The sequence below is a fragment of the Synchiropus splendidus genome, chromosome 4 (genome assembly GCF_027744825.2).
Source record: "Synchiropus splendidus isolate RoL2022-P1 chromosome 4, RoL_Sspl_1.0, whole genome shotgun sequence".
Classification (NCBI taxonomy): domain Eukaryota; kingdom Metazoa; phylum Chordata; class Actinopteri; order Syngnathiformes; family Callionymidae; genus Synchiropus; species Synchiropus splendidus.
This window is the reverse complement of record NC_071337.1, coordinates 2,401,193-2,420,187: the sequence shown is the minus strand read 5'-3', so window position 1 is coordinate 2,420,187 and position 18,995 is coordinate 2,401,193. Positions and strand designations below refer to the sequence as shown.

Genomic DNA, 18,995 nt, shown 5'->3' with positions numbered 1-18,995 from the left:
ATAATTACTTTTCGTTACAAAAACTCCTACTCAAGATAAATTATTAATAAAGACATAGAGACAATACAATATGTTACTCAAAAAACATACAAATACAGATTAAGTGCTGAGAGTAGAACAGAACAGACGAACCATCTGAACATATTTACAGTGTGTTCACATGAAACAACACAATGTTGACGTCAATACGGTTATTACACTGAAGCCCGTGGACACTAGGTGGCGCTCAGAGGGAGGAGTCCGGCCTCTGAAAGTTATGGTTCCGTACAGACTGGAAAACGGGACAAGGATTTTCGCGACTCCGTTTTCACTCCGTGTGTCACCAGGAGGTGGCGCTGGGGTCATGGTTTTCCCCTGTGTCACATGGTCTCCGTGCTTCTCCAGGTTTGGACCAAGAACTTGAGGCTGAGAGGAGGGAGCTGCTGGACAGCAGCGGTGTCAGTGAGGAGTAGCGGAGGGAGGCGCGAGTCCACAGCCGAGCATCGTGCATCGGAGAGGCAGCGCGCGCGAGAGAGAGACGGGCGTCTCGCCACTCCAGCGCTTCAGCGTGTGATGTGCGAGTGTGTCAGTGACCTCAGGAGTCCTCAGCGCAGGTAGGAGGCGCCTTCTTCTCCCCTGATAACTGAGCTGATTTCATCCCGGGGTCACTATCTCCCCGCTCTGTGCGTCAGGGGCGTTATCTCTGAGCAGGTCGGGGCAGAGGTCGCCTCCTTCTGTGATGGTCCTCACACTGGGTTTGTTCTGGGATCAGGCTCGCAATCCAATTAAGCAGACTAGGCCGGGATCGAACCGCCGTCAGCGCGTCAGGTGACCAACAAGTGAGGCCCAGTGTGGAGGGGGCATTCTTCTTCCACTCAGGACAGATCAATAGACAGGAGAAGAGCGCAGAGCGGCTGCTCCATTAATATGAAGGAGCTGCTGCAGGACGTCAGTCAGATGGATGGGCTTGTGAGGACCTCTCAGTGACCCTCTCCCTCTAAACCTAACCATCCACAAACACATGGCTCACCTGAACCAGGACTCTGAACCAGACTGGAACCCATTCTGAAGTTTCAACCCTTGAGCCTTGACCTTGTGGGGTCCGGTCCCACGAGGAGATGTGTTTCCACGAATTGGTCTCCATGAATATAGCAATACAAGGAACACACACTTTTATTATTTGTGGTCATTATTATCATTATTGAATTGACAAACAAAGGTAAAATATAATAACGAAAAATGTTTAATTTATAGTTCAACAGTTTCATAGGTTTTTAAAAATATTTAATCAGTTAATGGTTTGAGGATTTTAAATTCAATAAACGTGACTCAAAATCTGCAAAAACATTGCACTAAATAAGCAACAGAATAATCTCTGAGGAAATAAAGTCATGTAGCTAAAAATGATTGAAAACTGGATGAAAGGCGATATCAAATGTGTATTTTTACCATGTTAAATCAATAGAAAACTCCTTTTTATATGTTGAATCAATACAGGAACATGATACTGAATAATGAATCACAAATCCATTAGCAGCTGGTTTCCTACAGAATAAATCGATATGTTTTCGCACTGACCTGAAGAGGGCCGGACATACAGAGGCAGAGGGCCACATGTGGCCCCCGGGCCATGCTTTTTGAAGCGCAGTGAGCGTGTCCTGGATCCAGTTGGAACGTGGCTGTGTCTCTCTCACACACCTGGACACATCTGAATGGTTTTATGAGGCGACAACAGCAAAGTCAAGGTCGAGGTCAAGTTTATTTAGACAGCACACGTCCACTGCCGGCTGCTGACCCAGCGCTTCACTGTCACATGGAAAACAGACCTACTGCCGACGATCAGCCAGATGAGAAGAGCACGACAGAGGCACATACTCCAGGAAGAGGAGACTAAAGAGCTGCGCAGTTTGAACTGACGCTGCAGCAGTAGGAGCTTGGATTTAAAGCAGCTGGCTCGGTCCCCTCCAGGCTCCAGCCTCAGGAGCAGCTCAGAGGAAGCCCTGGAGCCTCTGGCTGTGGAGCACCAGCTCGAGTGCTCGGCGTGACATAGTGCCGGTGGTGGTGGAGCGACAGTGGAGAGGCTCAACATGGTGGTGTTGCAGGACTGAACTGAGCTTCAGGCTGAAGCCTTCTGCAGACCCAAACTCACTGGATCTGTGAGTGACAGCACCAAGGAGGCCAGAGCAGGTGGATACAGACCCGAGTCCCCGCACAGCTTCACCTGGCCTCTCCTTCAAGGGTTTTAGCTCTTCAAACAGCAGGGGGCAGCAGTGTCCCGGAGGCCGCCACTATGCGCCACTGTGTTTCAGTTACCTAGCAAGCTGATGATCATATAGAACCGCTCTTCATTCTCACTGTCAAGAAGCAGGTGCTCAGGAGGAGCTGATCCTCACGCACGTTGCGAGTCAGCTTCACCAGTGCTTCCTGATGTCACCAATGACAGGTCAATACCAGAGCGGCTTGGATTCAGAGGCGGGCGAGTCTGACGGTGACTGGGAGCTGAAGATCCTCCCGCTCACTTGGAGAGTGGAATTGTGATGAAGTACGTCAAGACCTTGAGCGACAGCCACATTTGAGCGTGTTAGCAGGCTCAGGCTATAAATAACTGCTGCTGCTGGAGAGAGAGATTTTCCACTGCCGTGTCCCAGGAGGAGGAAAAACACCCCGTTCAAATGAGTCGCTTCGTTTGCCACACACAGCTCAGACGATTTGTGAGTTCCACTTGTCTGCGTGTCTCGGCTGGTTTAACCGATGAATTCAATGTGTCTTCCAGGGCCTTCATCCTGGAGCCACTGGAGTCCAGCCGGGGACGGGGAGGGAGAGGTGCTGACCTGGACCCCCACAGCTCCCAGGTCATCCCCGAGAGTCCAGAGCTGTGGCAGAGCGAGAGCCTGCTGGCAGAGTCCTGGTCCACCGTGGGGGACCCTGAAGATGCCAAGAGCCTGGAAGCTGGTGACCTGCCGGGCCTGTCCACGCACGGGAACGACATGGTCCACGTGGAGATGCTGGAGGTCGGAGCGAGGGCGGAGGAGGAGCAGGAGCAGATGCAGAGCAGTGTGCTGAGTGTGTTGGGAACTGAGAAGGACCTGCAGGCCATCAGGCAGGAGGAGCATCTGGAGGCTCAGAGGGAGAAGCAGCGTGAGGAGTTCAGGCAAGTGCTTCCTCCAATGGCCCTGCCTCCTCTACCCGTGGTCCTGCTGGACCCGCCGTCCACCACCTCCACCCCGGACCCTTCGACATCCTCCGAGGTGGAGGACCTTCACCCCCCGTCTGGCCTGCAGCCCCCGTCCATCCTCTCAGCAAAAGCCCAGGTTGAAACTGTGCCGGAGCCCAGGTTCTCCCAGGCCCCGTCCCAGCCCAGGAGCGAGCTGCCGGCGCTGCTGTGTGGCGGGGCGCTGCTGGTGGCTGTGGTGGGCGTGGTCACGGCCGCAGCCCTGGCCTACTGCAGGAAGTAGGTGCCACGGCCGCAGCCATTGGCCTTCTACCTCAGTCCAGTCCAGCTCGTGGCCTTTTATGTGGGTGGGACGTCAATAAATCCAGAAATCGTTTCCCAGGATTCGTTTCTTCTTTTACTGCCGTAAATCTCTCTCCAGACCGACATCGCACCACAAACACATGACCAGCCTCCCATCGGAAGCGAGTCGCTAACACTGACTCATCGGGACCTTAAGGCCACTGAGACCGACCTCATGACATGGACCTTCATCATGGCTCCACCACCGTCCTCCTCTGAAAGAGTCCAGACCGACCTGGTGAACCCAGCGGAGCTGACTCTCCCGAGGTGGAGAACTGGACCCTGCTGTTTCCAGTGTTGGAACCAGCCCGTTCAGCTCAGTCCAGGAAGCTGCTGACCAGGACTGGACGGTCACTGCACGGGGTCCACCCAGTCTCTGTCCACGCTACTGTGTGGAAATGGACTGAAGCAGGGAAGGATGTCATCAACAAGTGACATGTCTTCACCCACAGGGTTCATCTGTTTGTGATAGAAATGTTTCCAGTCGCTTTTAAAACCTTGAGTTGAAGTGGCTCTGCGCCATGATGTCATCAACAAGCGACATGTCTTCACCCACAGTGTTTATCTGTGGATGGAAAACCTTCAGTTGAAGTGGATGTCACTGCCCTATTTGCTTCTTCATCCCGTTTTGCTTCCAGGGCTCAATTTTATGACGTCATTTCCTGGCCGCATGCGCACATTGGAATTTCAAGACGTTATTTCCTGTCCACATGCGCACATGGGTGTAGCTGCTTGACACATAAATTAGAATAAAATTAGCAACGTCATTACGCCACGCCTCACTACACACTGGTATTTCATCAAGAGAAGCAGAATTTGAATTACTAAAGTACTACGCCGACGCATTAACTGTATTTAAACCGTATTTTATATATATCACTACATTTGACTTGTATTCAACAATTCGGATATTTTAACAAGATTTTGTTTTGTTTGATGAATCGTCCAAAGGAAACTTTTGTGATGGTTACCCTGTTTATTTGTTCATCTTATAGCCTGTTAGGCCTTCTTCTTGTTTATTTCTTTTTCTCTATCGACACCTAGTGGTCATTTTACAAACATCACTGATTGTCACAGATTTCAGATGAAATAATTGGATCTTTCTGTGCAATTTGCACGCCGTTTTCTATCTTGCCTACAATGTTTTGTATATAAAATAAGTTTAGTCATTTATAAATAATGTTGGTGTGTTTTCATGTTTTGTTAATAAAATGTAATCCTCAGAAAAGTTGTGATTCAATGAAAAAGACGTTTGTCCTGTTGTTTATTTGGTTGCAATAAACCAAATGAACCACTGAGACCTGCATGCAGATTGCGCAGAAAGATCCAATTATTTTATCTGAAATCTGTGACAATCAGTGATGTTTGTAAAATGACCACTAGGTGTCGATAGAGAAAAAGAAATAAACAAGAAGAAGGCCTAACAGGCTATAAGATGAACAAATAAACAAGGTGACCATCACAAAAGTTTCCTTTGGACGATTCATCAAACAAAACAAAATCTTGTTAAAATATCCGAATTGTTGAATACAAGTCAAATGTAGTGATATATATAAAATAAGGTTAAAATACAGTTAATGCGTCGGCGTAGTACTTTAGTAATTCAAATTCTGCTTCTCTTGATGAAATACGAGTGTGTAGTGAGGCGTGGCGCAATGACGTTGCAAATTTTATTCTAATTTATGTGTCAAGCAGCGACACCCATGTGCGCATGTGGACAGGAATTTACGTCTTGAAATTCCAATGTGCGCATGCGGCCAGGAAATGACGTCATAAAACTGAGCCCTGGAAGCAAAACGGGATGAAGAAGCAAATAGGGCAGTGACAGTGGAGCTGCGCAGTGATGTCATCAGAAGGCGACACACTCTGCTACTGTCCAGCGTCACGCAACCTACTGTGCTTCACTTCCACATACACAGAGAGCGACTCAGGTTATCACAGCTTTGTGAAGAAACAACAGAGCTGAAGCAGATGATATCACCTGGACAATGTAGTGGAGATACATGTGTGGATGACCCTGAGTAGCAGAGGTCAAAGGTCAACCCTACTTCTTGATGATCAACCATCAAAATGTCCAGAATGGTGTGCCACTGCTGAGAAGGGGGTGGGGGGGATGGGGGGGGGGGGGGGGGGGGGGGTGGGGGGGGGGTGACCTCTGACCTGTGCTGGTCAGGATCACCTGTACTCTCTGGTGTCACAGTGAACATTTTCCAAACTCACCCGAGACCCGAGCCTGGTTCACCCCCGGTGACCCCTTGAGTCCACCTAATACCAGGCCAAGGGTGAAGACCGGGGGCTTTCTTCTTGCTGGAGGTGAGTCTGGGATCTATTCAGGAAGAAAGTGGTGGTTTTAGAGTATCACAGCTCTGCAAGTATTCAATTAAAATGATTCATCATTCAGAGCATTCATGGCATGGTTATTGTTTCAATGAACTCGGGTGTGTTTTTCTCAAACTAGTTGTAGGATTTGGGTCACTAAATACTTTAATACAACTGACTCTGGATGTGAGCAGCTGAAACAATGCCAGACACAAGATAGAAATCCAAGCTAAACACAGCAAGTTCGCCATTTTCTGAGTTCTGAAGACGAGAACAACGCCCCCGTCTGGACACCGGGTCTAATGACGTGTGTCATTCATTTAAAGCGGAACTGAAGCGCAGGTGACTTCACGTCCTGGAAGTACTTCCTGCAATGACTGAAGTGACGGCATGAAATCCAGGTAAATACAAACAACAACATAACATCAGTCCATAGCTTGAGTTTCTACCGGACCTGGTTTTCACCCCTGAACCAGGTCCAAAGAGAGGCAGCAGCTGTACCCAGGGTCTCTGATGGTCGACTCTGAGACAGTGGTGAGGAGAAGTCAGCAGCAGCTGGGGCTGACCGGACCTGGAGGGAGGAGTCACGCATCCCTTCACACTCACCTGAGGTACAGAGGCTTGCTGCCTCAGGGGCCTCCGTTTTCTCTGGCTCCTGCACGACACCTCCTCAGCGGGTGTTTTGTTGATGCTTCTGCTGCAGCTTCCGCCTGAAAGGCTGTCAAGTGGAAGAAGAGGGAGACCTGAGGTCAGCCAGGAGGTCACAGTGGCTTGGATGTGTCAGGACATCCAACACTGCAGAGGTCAGAGGCCTGCAAGGAAGTTAAAAGAACTTAACTTACTAAAAAAGGAAGAACCTGCACCCAGAGAGAAACCTGGGTGTATGTATGTATATATATATCTATATATATCATTGTCGCTGTCGTCGCTCTACCGGACCGGATTCATTTCTTGGATGCCACTTTCTTGGTCGTCATTCTCACACGGTACACGGGAGGTGTGTTTCAAACACATGTATTAACAGTCTTGTGTGGGCCAATCTTTGACATGACACTGATCTTATGAGGACATCTTGGCCGGTCCACATAGAGTTTGGAGGATGAAAAGGTCAAAATAACCGGGTGATTCTACCCAGGTTCCAGTTAGGCTCAGAGTCCAGGTTCAGAGTGAGGTCCTCACAAGGACGGAGATACAAGTTAGCGTGTGTGTGCACGTCTGGTTGATCCTCACTCGTGGGGACTAATTCTTGAAAAACACCATCCTTGTGAGCACCTCCTGCCAACGTGGGGAACATTTGGCTGGTCCCCACGAATCCAAGCCACAATTTGAGGATGAAGACGTCGAGATCAGAGGTCCCCAGGAGGACAGAGATCCAAACCTGTGAGTGTACCAGCCAGTGTGACAAAACCCTCCTGTGTGTGTGTGTGTGTGTCTCTGAGTCATGTTGGTTCTGCGGTCGCTGCCGCTGCGCTCCATTATCAGTCAGCGCTTTACAACTTCTTGATTTTTGTCCAGTGCCAGTAAATAAAGAAGTAGAATCAGGTTGACTGAGCTGCGGTCACACATCAGTCCCAGCCATCACATGGCTATTGAATCCAGAAGAGGAAAGAACCGGCGGCTTTGTTTGGACTGGTAAAAACAGTGGAGAGAAGCAAGCGTCAGCCTTCACTCACATCAGTCAGGAGGTGATGGTGAGGCGCAGCGGGTCAGACTGACCTGACCTTGAGATACTGACTGCTGCTGTGGGTCCAGTGAAGAAGACACTGCTTCAGTCTCAGTTCTGTCACTACTGCCTGGTTATCCAATATTATTGACACTGTGTACTTCATTCAGATCCACAAACCCCCAAAACAAAAACCAAACAGGTCACCTGTCAGCATCATCCCACACATGTGCGAGTGCGTGTGCATGTATGTGTGTGTGTCCACTTCTACACAGTCAATTCTTTGTCTCCACTCAAAGGGCGTGTTAACTGTAATCACTCAGAATTGGTGACACAAAAGCCCTTTGTCATCAGACACACACACACACACGTGTGTGAATCTCCATCCTTGTGGGGACCTCTCCTGGCCATCACCCCTTTCCCCAGCCTCTCCTCCTAAACCTAACCATCCAAAACACATGGCTCACCTGAACCAGGACTCTAGACGCAGTTATTTTGACCTTTTCACCCTAAAATTGAGGCTTAACCTTGTGGGGTCTGGCAAAAGGGTCCTAAAAAGAGGTGCGTTTCCATGAATGTAGCAATACAAGGAACACGCTCTTTTATTATTTGTGGTTATATTATTATTATTTAATCAACAAAAAAGGTAAAATATAATAACGAAAAATGTTAATAGTAATTAAATTTATAGTTTAACAGTTTCTTCATTTTTTTTTTTTTACTATTTAATAGGTTAATAGTTTGAAGATTTGAAATCAACATTCAACATTTAAAATTAAGAACAATCTCTGAGGAAAAAGTTGTATAATTCTGGCAAAAAATGACTGTAAACTGAATGTATGACTATATCAAATGTGCATTCTTGAAATGAATAGAGAACACACACACACACACACATGCACACCTGTATCTCCATCCTTGTGAGGACCTCTCCTGGCCATCACCCTTTCCCCAGCCTCTCCCCCTGAACCTAACCATCCAAAACACATGAACTAGGACTCTGAACCAAAGTGGAACCCAGCTAGAATCACTGAGCTATTTTGAAGTTTGAACCCTAACATTGAGGCTTGACCTTGTGGGGTCCACCCAAATGGCCAAATTGGTGGTGGGCTGCGGAGCAGGTTTGAGGTCTTTGTTATGAGTGTTATCAGTCAGCTGCACTCGCAGGAAACATACATGTGGACGCCACACACAAGCGCGGACACACACATCTCTCTCCTGGTCACCACCCTTTCCCCGGCCTCTCCCCCTGAACCTAACCAACCAAAACACATGGCTAAACTTCACCTTCAGTCTGAGCGCAGTTAGGATCACCGAGCTATTTTGTAGTTTTAACCCTCAAATTGAGGCTTAACCTTGTGGGGACCCGCGAAAACCCTCACTCTGTTGTACAAAAACTGATACAGGTTCTCTCAAAGATAGAAGTCCAAGAACACACACACACACGTTTGTCTCTCTACCCTTGTGAGGACCTCTGATGGCCATCACCCTTTCCCCAGCCTCTCCCTCTAAACCTAACCGTCCAAAACACATGGCTCACCTGAACCAGGACCAGACTGGAACCTAGTTATTTTGAAGTCTTCACCCTCAAGTGGGGCCCGGCAAAAGTGGACCTCACTAGGGTAGTCATGCTTGAACACACACACTTTATCAGTCAGTGGAGCACTTTAACAGTAGCCAGGTCTAACTGCTGCTCCACTTGTGCACACGGAAAGAGGAACTTCAGCACCAAGTCGGTTGATATTTAAAACTGTACGGCTTCAGATGGATGGATAAAAGAGTGAGCATTTATCAAAGAGTGAGCAGCGTCCCCACACTCCCCAACCCCCCACTCCAGCAGAACTTAAACATTAACCTTAACTGTGTGTGTTATAACAGCTTTCACCCCAATTTGAAATTCAAATGGCCCATTTAGAGCCTGATCATAAAATAATTCGCAGATAAGTGTGTGCTGAGCAAACAGTGGCGGCGCAGTAGGGCGCCACCAAACTCTCCCCAAAATACATGGAGTTTAGAGGGGCGCTGGGAGACGGAGAGTTTTCTCCTCGGGAAGAGTCAAAGGAGAGCAAAACAGAGGGAGAAGGGGGCTTCAGTCTCCCTGCCGTGATCAGGACCGACCTGTCACCTGACTCCTCAAGTGTTCAGCTTTATTTTATTCACCTGTTCAGGAGCCGCGGTCAACCACACTAAACACCCCCAGTTTTTCTACTTTGGAGAACAAACCTGGAGGCAGCAGCTCGGCTGCTTTCATGTGGACACCCCGCACGGTATCTCGCCGTTATTCAAATGACGGGGTGAGCTGGGCTCAGGTCGGACCTGCGTCAGCCTGACAGGAAGCTCTACCTGTGTGTGGCCGTGACCAGGCCCCGCGGCTCCTGGCTATATAAAGGCCCCGCCACTGCCCTGCCCAGGTGCAGCAGCCGAGGGACGCAGATGATGGTGAGTCCGCAGCCTCCTTGCTTTTCTGGGACCGACACGATACGGGGAGACAACTTGGTCACATGGCAGGAGCCATGAGCCTCCTCAGCTTCAAGGCTCAGATGTTCACTCTGGTCCAAGCTCTTCGTAGGTCAGGATTGGAATTGAATGAATGAATTTAAAAGCTTGAGTGTGAAAAAAGCTGAGCGACGCAGTAGACCTCAGTAAAGCCACCACGCCGGCTCCTTAACACTTAAAAACCAAATACCGACACATTTTGGATTTGACCACGAAAACGGAAAAGCTACAATGTAGACAAAAGAAGAACTTGAGATGTGGATATTGTTTGCTGATCATGGCTTTGATTCTGGACGACCTGCTGGGCTCAGAAGTGTTTATCATTCAGGCTGTATATTGAATTTATTGATTTTTTTTTGGATGGTTTTCTCAACTTTTGTTTATCCAACAAAATGCAGCCTTCAAACAAACTACGCACGTTTATCTGTATTTATTTATTTACTGCCTTCGACTTCTCATGTTGTGTGTGTGTGTGTGTGTGTGTGTGTGTGTGTGTGTGTGTGCGTGCTCGTACAGCGATGCCTGTGGGGACCGATTCTTGGAAACACACAAGCCACAATTTGAGGGTTAAAACTTCAAAATAACTGGGTTCCAGTCTGATTCAGAGTCTTGGTTCAGGTTAGGTTCAGGGGTGATGGCTAAGAGAGGTCCTCACAAGGATAGCAAAACAAATGTCTGTGTATGTGTGTGTGCATGAGCAGGTGTATTTAACCATATCTATCCTAGTGAGGACCAAATTTGGGGAAAACACCTTATACCTTATAGCTGTTGCTGGACCCCACAAGGTCAAACCTTATATTGGAAGATAGAGACTGCTGCTAGTGGATTTGTAATTCATTGTTCAGTATCATATTCCTGAATTGATTCAGCATATAAAAAGGAGTTTTCTATTGGTTTAACATGGCAAAAATACACATTTGATATTGTCATTCATCCACTTTTCGTTTGGAAATAATCACATGACTTTTTCCCCCAGAGATTATTCTGTTGCTTATTTACTGCTGTTTTTTCTCATGTTAAATCACATTTATTGAATTAAATTTAAAATCTTCAAACCATGAATCCATGATCACTTAGTTACATTAAACTAAACATTTTTCGTTATTATATTTTACCTTTTTTTTTGTAAATAATAATAACCACAAATAATATGTGTATGTGTGTGTAACTTAACAACACTCCATCCTGAATGAAACATCTGTGCAGTAAAATGCTTTGTCATGAGTCCGAGTTCATATTTGTGAAATAAAACTTTATTAAAAATTATATTTTATATATTATATATATATTCACATGAAGTCAATCAAGTCTTCCAAAGCGTAAGGTAGACAATAGAATAATCTCATTGAAGCAGCATCATTTTTAGTGGCGAATGGTTACGAGGTCTTACAGTCACCAGACGCCTGAGTGGTGGAACAAGGACCTGCACCACCCCTGCTCTCATGCACGCGCTCTGACTCTGCTGTCCGTCTGTCTGTCTGTCGTCCAGAGCTGCACAGACAACGACATCAACCAGCACTTCCAGGACGCCATCGACGTCATCCAGCAGCACTCCAGCCACGCCTACTATGACTCCTACCCCTGCTGTCTGGCCTCCCACCCAGCCGACGCCCCACCGCCCTCGTACGAGTGGCACGAGGCGGCGGTGAGCTCCGCCACACCTTGGTCTGTGTCAGCCCTGGACTGACTTTGTCTCCCTCCGCTGCAGGGCTCCTGGGCTCACTGGCTCCCCGACACCCCGGCGGCTCACTCGGTGCAGACAGAGTCGCCCCGCTACTTCTCCGTCATCTCCTCGCCCAGAAGCAGCAAAGGTAATGAAAAGGAAGTGTCTCGCCCTCTGACTCCCACCCGGGTCTGACCCCACCCACCCGGCTGGGTGTTCCTGCTCTCAGGTCGGAAGAAGCTGCGACTCTACGAGTACCTGCACGAGGCCCTGAACGACCCCAACATGAGCGACTCCATCCAGTGGACGGACAGCGGCAGCGGCATCTTTCACTTCATCTCCAAGAACAAGGAGAAGCTGGCCGAGTGTTGGGGTCAACGCAAGGGCAACCGCAAGACCATGACCTACCAGAAGATGGCGCGGGCCCTGCGGAACTACAGCCGCACCGGCGAGATCATCAAGGTGCGCCGCAAGCTCACTTACCAGTTCAACGCCGAGATCCTGCACCGGCTGGGCTCCGGCGGGGGAGCGGCGGCAGCGGCGCTGTCCTACCCAGCCGCCCAAGAGGAGGCACACCCGCTGCAAGAGAGCCCGGCTCAGCACGGCTACTGTGGGTCGGCAGGTCCGGACTGGCACAGCTGGTACAGCCACTACCAGCTGCAGGAGGACTACGACCTGGCCACCAGCTTCACCACCACCAAGCTGTGAGGAGACGCCTGTGCCGAAGGGAGGAGACGTGTCTGTTAGAAACTGTGTCATTGTTGTCGTGGTACTGTCACCTTTTAACTGTCTATCTGTGTCTGTCTGTACGCCTCTTGCCTCTGAGAGATGAGAGATTGTTCCTGTGTCGCTTCAAGCTTCTCCATGTTCAGAGCCACCTCCAGAGTGAGGAGATGGAGCTTGAACTGCCACTGACAGAAGCTTGCTGCTCCATTGAGGAGTCATTCAGGTTGAACACTTCTTCATTGCAGTTCTGCATGTTCCTGACAGAGGAGGAAGAGTGCTGGTGATGGGGAGGGACATGGGTTTGTCTCTCCTGCAGACCGCTCTGGAGCTGGAGCACCCAGGTCCATCATGAGCCTCTGTTTAAACACCACTGGTGAAACCTCCCTCGGTGTCGTGTGTGCAGTCCATGTGTCCCGGGGCTCACACTGCTTCTGCTTTTCAAAAGTCCTGAGCGTTTGGAGCAGCAACCAACATGAACTCAAGTCAGGGAGGGACATCCTCTCCCCTGAAGATGAAGGTGCTTCTTCCAGCTGCAGCAGGTTCCACCCAGCTCTGTCTTCACAGCCGTGACAGGAGACATCTCCAACCTCTGGTCCTGGATCTGAACTTTGATGTCAGAATCTGTCCATCATCTTCCTCTGGAGCTGCTGTCACTCAGGTGAAGACCTGATTCCGCCATGCAGTGAAGCACCAGCTAACTCCTCTTGGAGGAATGAGGACCATCATGTGAAGTGAGAAGCAGACAACACCTCCACAGAAGCGCCTCACTTCAGAGTCTCAGTCGAGAGTCAGAGTGATGTTACGCGTTTCCAGCTGAGGTGTCGGCCATTTTTGTAGTCCTTGTTACGAGGTAGAACAGATCTTTCCAGTGAGACGGCCATTTTGAAAACTTGTTAAATACACATATAATAAACGTTTTTATCTATTCTGAAGCTTCTATGTGAATGTGTGAGACGATAAGCAGATCAGTTTTCAACTGAATGAACGACTTCTTCCTCAAGTCTCAGCAGCAATATGGACAAAATACATGTACAAAAAGCAGCAGTGACTTCTGAACATTCTCACTTCTCATTCATACTGACACCAGAGAGTCGGGCTCTGAATTACTGCTGATATAAAGGTGTAGATGGAGACTGGACTCATCACAAACTACCTGGGTGACTGCAGATGCCTGTCCAGGGTGTCCCCTCTCCTAGAGGCTCTCTTGCGCCCTCTGCAGGGAAAAGTGGAAGCCAGCAGGCAGGAAACAGAGGTTTCATCAGCATCAGAGGTGACCACGGAAGGTGCTGCTCTTAGTCGTCACCACCAGCAACAACTCGCACAGTTTGCTGCGTCGTTTAAAAGTTGGCTATAAACTATGGGGCTAAAACAGGGACAGCTTACATTGGCATTGAAAAAAAATATATTGGCTGACAAAAAGAATATAGCAATTGAAAAATGGAATATTGGCTGAAACGTTTTTGAATTGAGGTTGAAAACTAGAATTGTATTAAAATTATAAATAAAAAATATTTCTATATTATTTTTTGAGCCAATATTCGTTTTTATCAATGCCTATATTCTGTTTTTCAGCCAATATTTTTTTCAGCTGTCCCATAAAAAACTAAATGCAGAACCAAATAAATGCGCTCGACAATGTGAAGGGAGAAAGAATCACTGTTGTTATGAAGCTGAGGCAAAGAATGTTAAAGGTTTGTCTGGAAACTCTCCAAAGCAGAGGAAATACAATTATTATTTAAAATAAACAATTGTTTCATGACGTCAATTTGCCATATTGCCCAGCCCTTTCTGGAGACACTTTTAAATATATAGGTTTTCTGCAATTTGTTCCTGCAAATACCACAAAATTTTCACAAAAAAGGGACCAAAGGGATTTTCTACAGGACTTTCAACTAAGCACCATTACATTTTGGCCGAGGTTCCTCTGGTGGTGAGCCTCTGGACTTTGTCAATGAACAAAGTATGGCTTGAAAGAGGTTGAAAACCGCTGGTTTAAGAGATGAAAATGGTTTAAAAGTTGAAAACGCAAGTTTGGAAATTCACTAATTCCAAAAAATCCCAAAACTAAAAAGCATTTCTAAACACATCTGAGTGGGAAACACTGAAGTTTCTGCAAGCAAGTTGATGGTGGTGTGGAGAAGTGCACCTTGGTTGCAAACATGCCTCACATTTCCTCACAGACGTGTTGCTTCAGAACCCAGAGCTCCAGTTCCTGCTGGCTCGAGCTCCTGCAGCACAGGAAGTGTCAGGGTGAGCGTCAGGAGCCACTTGTCCTCTCTAAGATGAAGAGAAATTCTGTTACAGTTCATGTCCCGGGTCGTAACGCAGTACACGGCTGGTTTCATCGCTTTACTTTAAAGTTTAGAGGAGGGTTTTTCCAACCTCGCTGAGGAGCTCAGCAGGTTTCTCTCTAGCATCTTCTGGCTCTTGTCCTGCTTCAGTCGACCCACAAAACTAATCGTCCTTTGTATTTCACAAGTTCTTTGGTCAGGAATGGTGTTGTTCCGATGGGCCTTTACTTGGTTTGACAGATGAACTCAGAGGTGTGGACGACATCATGTGGTCTCAGGATGAAGTAAGTCACATGTCTGAAGCCTGGCACTGTGACGCGCACGCAGCGGCTTCTCTCAGGAACAACCGTCATAAAAGTGTTACCTCAAACAAATAAAATAAAATAAAAACAAATCTCAAAGGGACTCATCTCAAACAAGCGCTATGAAGTGCTGAGGCTGAGGGACGCTCTGGCGCCTGGCGCGGTGCATTCTGGGAGTCCGGGCCTCCACATCATCACGTGACTGTGGAAGAGCCCCGACACCAGCGCCAGCATTCGGAGGCCGTTTCTGTCTGAGCTTGTGTTTTCCTCCTGCTATTTCACCACACCCTCCTTTCAAAGTTACTTTTTTAACCTGTCGCAGTACGACTTCATGACTAGATGCACAGATCACAGATGACGAGACTAAAGCTGTTGACTCAGCACTTCTCATATCTAAACTGTGGCCTGCGATAATGTGGGTCAGTGCAGGTCCGTCACTGGAGTCGAAAAAGTGGAGTTGTTTTGTTCGGCGGGAGCTCAACAGTCGCGCGCAGTTGTCAGCGCTGCGGCGGTGAAATACTGCAGCAGTTACAACACGAGACATGAAGACACATCCTGAGAGGAAAAATGTGGCAGCAAGTGTTGTTTTCCTGCAGCGCGGACGTTGCTCTCGGGCCCGGGCTTATCTGCCGCAGCGGGGAGGATGTGGTCAGCGCTGGGACGCGGCGTTAATCGTCACACTGGAGCTGTGCGGCGGCTCATTGTTCCTGTGGAGCACAGAGCCGTGAGTTATGAAGAGCCAGCGCCGCCGCAGGGGTATAATAGCAGCTCCACTCAGCTCAGGCCCAGACGCAAGCACAGAGGTCCAGGATGGCGAGCCAGGAGTCCTGCCAGTCCGACCTGGAGGTCATCTTGGAGTTCCTGGGGGAGTATTACAGTCAGAAGGCCGAAGACTCTGGTGAGTGGACGCGCGACCACGAGGAGAGCCGCTTGACAGACAGTCGACGTTTTTTAAAATTACAGATGATGATGATGATACAGTGAAAGCTAATGCAAACTGAATGAACCCATCCAACAATAATGGAATATTGCAAAGAAAAATGAATAAATCTCCTCAAAAACAGTGATGAAACCGCTTGAAATACGACGAGCGCATGGTTGAAGTGTAGCTTCAGGAAGAAAACAACTTCAAAACAAGACCTTATAAAGAACTCCAGAGCACACGTGACGTCACAACACCAACACTCATGCTGGATATGGCAGAAGATATGGCAGAAGGATGCAGAACTCTCACGCTGTGCTGGTGCTTGTGTGTGGTGTCTCCAGTGTACTGGACTGAAGATGCCTGCACTCATGACGGCAGCGTCTGGTCAGGTGACTGCGGCCCGCTCTGGACACCGCCTGTGAGTGACCTCTCTGACCTCGCTCTGTGTGAACCAATGTGGAAGGTTGAAAACCCTGTGGTGTTTCAGGAGGACGTCAAGCCGGATCCGCAGGCTTTACTGGCATCACCCCGAGGCCTGAGCGACTCACACGCTCAGCCATCGACAGCAACAGCCTCCAAACACCCGGCAAACACTGGGGCCAGAGGTGAGTTCTCCTTTTAGGTTCACTGCCAGAGGGAAGCACCATTCAGAGAGCAAACACCAGCCCTTCCTTTTACTGTCAGGACCCGCTGGATTTACATATCTGGGAGATAAGTGCTGTGTTTGAACACACACACACACACACACGCACACACAAGCCCACGCTGTATTTCCTTGTGCGGAGATACCTTAAATTGAGGCTTTACCTTATGGGGACCGGCAAAATGCCCCCACATAGTCATATGATCCGCCTATGGACAACCCCCCGACACACACACACAGACTTGTATCGCTATCCTTGTGGGGACCTCTCCTGGCCATCACCCTTTCCCCAGCCTCTGCCCCTAAACCTAACCATCCAAAACACATGGCTCACCTGAACCAGGACTCTGAACCCAGTTATTTTGAAGTTTTAGCCCCCCAAATTGACACTTAACCTTGTGAGGACAGGCGAATCGGTCCCCACAAAGGAAGGATAAAGAGTTACCGACACACAAATACTAACGCACGACTGAAAAACGGCCAGCAGAGGGCGACACGAGTCTCACACAAACGCTTTTAGCTTTAAGTTGAACAGTTCTCCCCGTTATACAGTGGGTGGCGCTGTCAAACGCCTCATAAAGAGCCACAGCGGATCGTTAGGAATCACTTAGCTTTTGTGTTGTTGAATGGCCACAGCAGACACGTAATGAAATCAAGGGAGAATACAGATGTCAGGACAAAGGAGAGCAGCGCTCAGAGTCCTGAAGCGCCTTCACACATTCATTTTTGTCTTCACATAACTTGCACTATGTTTGATAGCAATGGACACAATGGGACAGCAGGTGGCAGCAGCGTTCTCACACGGCCTACATAGTAGAAGCAAAAAGGTGCTGAGCTATGAGTGTCCATCCTGTCCACTGATCAGCAGTGTAGCGTTCACTGTTGCAGTGCATTATGGGACTTGCAGCTTGAGAGGCGGGAAGAGGCAGAGTATGAACATACTTTCCTTCTTACAGCTCTTGCTTTTGTTCTTTGACTGAACAAGCTCTGCTTTCACGCCAGGTCATGCAGCTGAGCTTCCTTTGTTGCAGGTGGAAAAGTGCGTCTCTTTCACTTCTTGTTTGAGATGCTGGAGGACCCGACCATGGCCCACTGTGTGTCCTGGGTCCCGGCCTCGGCGGGGGTCTTCCGCTTCTCCTCCAGGAACAAGGATCAGCTGGCTGCGCTGTGGGGTCAGAGGAAGGGCAACAAGAGGCCCATGACCTACCAGAAGATGTCGCGAGCCCTGAGGAACTACGCCCGCTCAGGAGAAATCTTCAAGGTGAAGAAGAAGCTGACCTACAAGTTCAGCGAGAGCACCTTGATGTTGCTCCACCAGTGTCACCGAGGAGAGTCCTGATGTTTGTGTCTTGAAACTTTATATATATATATATTTTTAAGCTTTTCTATCCTGTGCTTTTTTACCTTTCCAATAAAAGTCCAATAAAATACACACCAAGTCAGTGTGAGTGTGTGTTGGTGGTCCCCTGTGCCCCACACTGAGCGACGTGTTCCTGCCGACATCTCTGCTTGGAAGCAGTGCCTGCAACTCAATCTGCCCACAAATTATAAAACCAAAGCGCTGACCCTTTTGGAATCCAATTAAGAACAGTTTGGGGACGTGAGCGTGGGCAAGAAGTCAGTCAGTAGATTTGGCTCTCCGCCGTGTTTATCTTGTGGGTGCCTTTTCATTGATGTTGGCTGCCCTCCTGGTGCCACAGATAAATCACTCAGCAACAAACGCTGCCTTCACTGACGGCTGCAGCCAAAGCTGCGGGGTTGATTCCGAACACGGCCAGTGGTGTGACTTGATGCGTTAGCTGAACCAAGGTTCAGAGCGACGGAGACAGGACAGTCTGAGGGACAGCCATGAATCACCGTAGCCACACAGGCTGAAACGTTCCACGCTCTCACAGTGAAGCCAGCTGCCAGTGCAAGCACGACTTCCATCATTAAAGAATGTTGAGGACAACAGGCGCACCGACCTGTCACAACCTTCGAATCTCAGCTGAAGTTCAAAAAAATGTATAGAGCATCTTAATACTAGCAACCAGATGAGACCAAATTCTGCGTCTGCTTCCTTTCTCACAGTGATCCGATGAGTGGTTTGACTTTGATTTGACTGAGTGACACAACACAGTAAACAGGTCTGAAGTCTGTTCAAGTGATTCATGGACTCCACAATCAGAGAGCTGGACGCTACAGCTGTTGAAAAACCTTGTCACAATTCTCTCTCCTAAAATGCTTGTTTTCCATGACCTTATTGAAGATGTCACACACACTTTGAGGCTTTAGAATTTGTTGATGGTCCCTAACTGATGGCGGCTCGTAGCATTAGCGCTGCCTGTGAGAGTGTGTCCTCCATCAGTGAACCCTAATGGGGACGTGGCCGCCAATATCCAAGTGTTGTCACCTTGGCAGCGGGAGAGCTGCATGTGTTGATGTGAACCAAGGCAGAGGAGCGCCTCAGAGAACCTATGAGGACCACTCCATCT

The 18,995-nt window shown here is 48.6% G+C and overlaps 3 protein-coding genes and 1 long non-coding RNA gene across 5 annotated transcripts in view; 3 read left to right on the top strand and 1 right to left on the bottom strand.

Annotated features, from left to right (window-relative positions):
• The first annotated feature begins 233 nt into the window (after positions 1 to 233).
• LOC128757603 (cyclin-dependent kinase 12-like) lies at positions 234 to 4,711 on the top strand. Its single transcript, XM_053863034.1, has 2 exons — positions 234 to 593; positions 2,753 to 4,711. Exons 1-2 carry the CDS (start codon positions 364 to 366, stop codon positions 3,432 to 3,434), a joined length of 912 nt encoding a protein of 303 aa, XP_053719009.1. The 5' UTR covers positions 234 to 363; the 3' UTR covers positions 3,435 to 4,711.
• Positions 4,712 to 9,899: 5,188 nt separating this feature from the next.
• spic (Spi-C transcription factor (Spi-1/PU.1 related)) lies at positions 9,900 to 13,258 on the top strand. The gene is made up of 4 exons (XM_053863035.1): positions 9,900 to 9,914; positions 11,461 to 11,616; positions 11,680 to 11,782; positions 11,864 to 13,258. The coding sequence occupies exons 1-4, from the start codon at positions 9,909 to 9,911 to the stop codon at positions 12,340 to 12,342; spliced, it is 744 nt and encodes a 247-aa protein (XP_053719010.1). The 5' UTR covers positions 9,900 to 9,908; the 3' UTR covers positions 12,343 to 13,258.
• LOC128757608 (uncharacterized) overlaps positions 12,114 to 18,995 on the bottom strand; it is a 38,138-nt gene continuing 31,256 nt past the window's right edge. The window contains exon 3 of the long non-coding RNA XR_008414390.1: positions 12,114 to 15,814. This is a non-coding gene — a long non-coding RNA (uncharacterized LOC128757608). The remainder of the gene's footprint in view (positions 15,815 to 18,995) is intronic.
• On the top strand, positions 15,657 to 17,917 carry spi2 (Spi-2 proto-oncogene). 2 transcript variants are annotated; one of them, XM_053863038.1, is made up of 4 exons: positions 15,657 to 15,851; positions 16,220 to 16,296; positions 16,366 to 16,483; positions 17,553 to 17,917. In XM_053863038.1, the coding sequence occupies exons 1-4, from the start codon at positions 15,764 to 15,766 to the stop codon at positions 17,858 to 17,860; spliced, it is 591 nt and encodes a 196-aa protein (XP_053719013.1). In that variant the 5' UTR covers positions 15,657 to 15,763; the 3' UTR covers positions 17,861 to 17,917. The 2 variants fall into 2 exon arrangements, with proteins under 2 accessions (XP_053719013.1, XP_053719012.1); XM_053863037.1 differs by lacking the exon at positions 15,657 to 15,851 and having other exon boundaries at positions 15,939 to 16,483.